Source organism: Pteropus alecto, unplaced genomic scaffold (assembly GCF_000325575.1).
Source record: "Pteropus alecto unplaced genomic scaffold, ASM32557v1 scaffold45, whole genome shotgun sequence".
Classification (NCBI taxonomy): Eukaryota; Metazoa; Chordata; class Mammalia; order Chiroptera; family Pteropodidae; genus Pteropus; species Pteropus alecto.
The window spans coordinates 22,811,076-22,812,903 of NW_006442491.1; the positions used below are offsets into that span (position 1 = coordinate 22,811,076).

Genomic DNA, 1,828 nt, shown 5'->3' on the forward strand with positions numbered 1-1,828 from the left:
GCAGAAATCTGCCTTTGTCCTGCAGGTTTCCTTGTGGTCTGGCTGTAGGGCATATGCTGGTCCGCATATTGCAGTCTCTGAATATGGCCCGATCTAACATTAGGAGAGGATCCCTTAAGTTAGGAGAGGATTCAGAAGAAGGGAGAAGAAAGAGAGTGAAAGACAGAAATGAGAGGATTTACAAAGAGGAACTGCAGAACCATTTTCTTTGAGATGCTGAGAGATACGTAAACTGTTTACTTATATTTGCCTGCTGGACTTTATTACTTCAAATACAACAGTGCACAGAGACAAGGCCACTGTGAGCCCTTGGATATTTTTAGGTTACATTTATTTACTCATTCATTCAAAAATATTTACTGTAATGTTCTAGCTCTTATGCTAAGCAATGGGGATGCAAGATTTATAAAGAAAGTATCTGGCCTCAAGCTGCTTGAATTTTAGGAGAGGGGTAGATATGTAAATATTGCTAAAGGCCATGATATTACATGAGCACCAAGGAGTTACCAGTCTGGGAGTCATAAATAGGAAGAATATAGTAACAGGATAGCTTTAGATCCTTCTCCCTCTGCAAATGAAGGGTTGCTTACCTTCAAGTTGAGATGTCTGGACAAGCACTTTAGAACTTGTGCCATGCTGATTGTGGCCCGTTCCCGCTCATGGTCTTTGACTGACTGTACCCATGGATCTATGTGCTATAAAAAATAAAGAGAGTCTAGATGGTTTATCAGGAAGAGCTGAGATAACACTCTTATTCTGTGTGGAAGAAAATGGGGAGAGCGAAGTTCCACCTGTCACTACCATGTCTGAAAATATTTTCCTAAGTGATAACCAGTTTTGGTTGGAAATTAAAGTGGTGGGATGACAAGGCACAAAGACCCAGAGGATCAAATGGTCTGCATTCTACTTATTTTCGAGATTTATTTTCCCTTCATCCCACTTTCTTCTATTATTTATTCTATTCTTCTGTATGTTTTCAACTTTCTAGAAAGTTGGAAAGAAAGAAAATTAATGATGTGCTATTAAAGAACTCTGAGGATGGGGAAATTGCATCTGTCTGCAACAGTCATGGGAGGATTCAAGGAGAAGATAATCATATCCATGACTAGGAGTTTCACAAAGAAGATGACATTTCAGGTAGAAAAAAAAGGCTTATATTAAGCTGCCAATGCAGGCAAGGAGAAGGCACAACTGGATAAAAAAGAGAAACCCAATCTGGCTGGAGTGTTGAGGTACAAATAGAAGAGGAATGAGAAATAATGTTAAGGTTGGTTGTGGCAAAGATAAATGTCCATCTGCACTTAGATACAAATGATTAATAATAGTTTAAAGGACTACCGCTTTCTGGGATATCTGCATCTTGAAAAGGGGCAATGGAGCAAGATGCTTGAATTTTAGTGAATGCACTCCAATGAATAAATCCCTAATGATGGAATGGCATCTGCTAGAACCTGACAGATAGGGGCAGGTGGGTATTAACAACCTTTAAATCTTGCCTGGCTGACTCTGTTCTCTGGTCACCGAAACTCTTCTGTGGTAGTAAGCAGTAATAATTTAAGGCATTAATTACAGCAACCATTTAAAGCATTTATTGAAAGAAGCTGTGGTACATATATACAATGGAATATTACTCAGCCATATGAAGAGATGAAATACTGCCATTTACGACAACATGGGTGGAACTTGAGATAACCGTGCTAAGTGAAATAAGCCAGACAGAGTTTACGGCGATGCCACCCTGAACAAGCCTGATCCTGTCTGATCTTGGAAGCTAAGCAGGGTCGGGCCTGGTTAGTACTTGGATGGGAGACCACCTAGGAAGATCAGG

At 40.0% G+C, this 1,828-nt stretch overlaps 1 protein-coding gene across 1 annotated transcript in view; it reads right to left on the reverse strand.

Moving 5' to 3' along the window:
* The window catches only part of MROH8 (maestro heat like repeat family member 8), a 44,661-nt gene that overhangs the window by 25,656 nt on the left and 17,177 nt on the right, over positions 1-1,828 (reverse strand). The window contains exon 8 of the mRNA XM_025039753.1: positions 591-695. Coding sequence (XP_024895521.1) covers positions 591-695 — 105 coding nt within the window. The remainder of the gene's footprint in view (positions 1-590; positions 696-1,828) is intronic.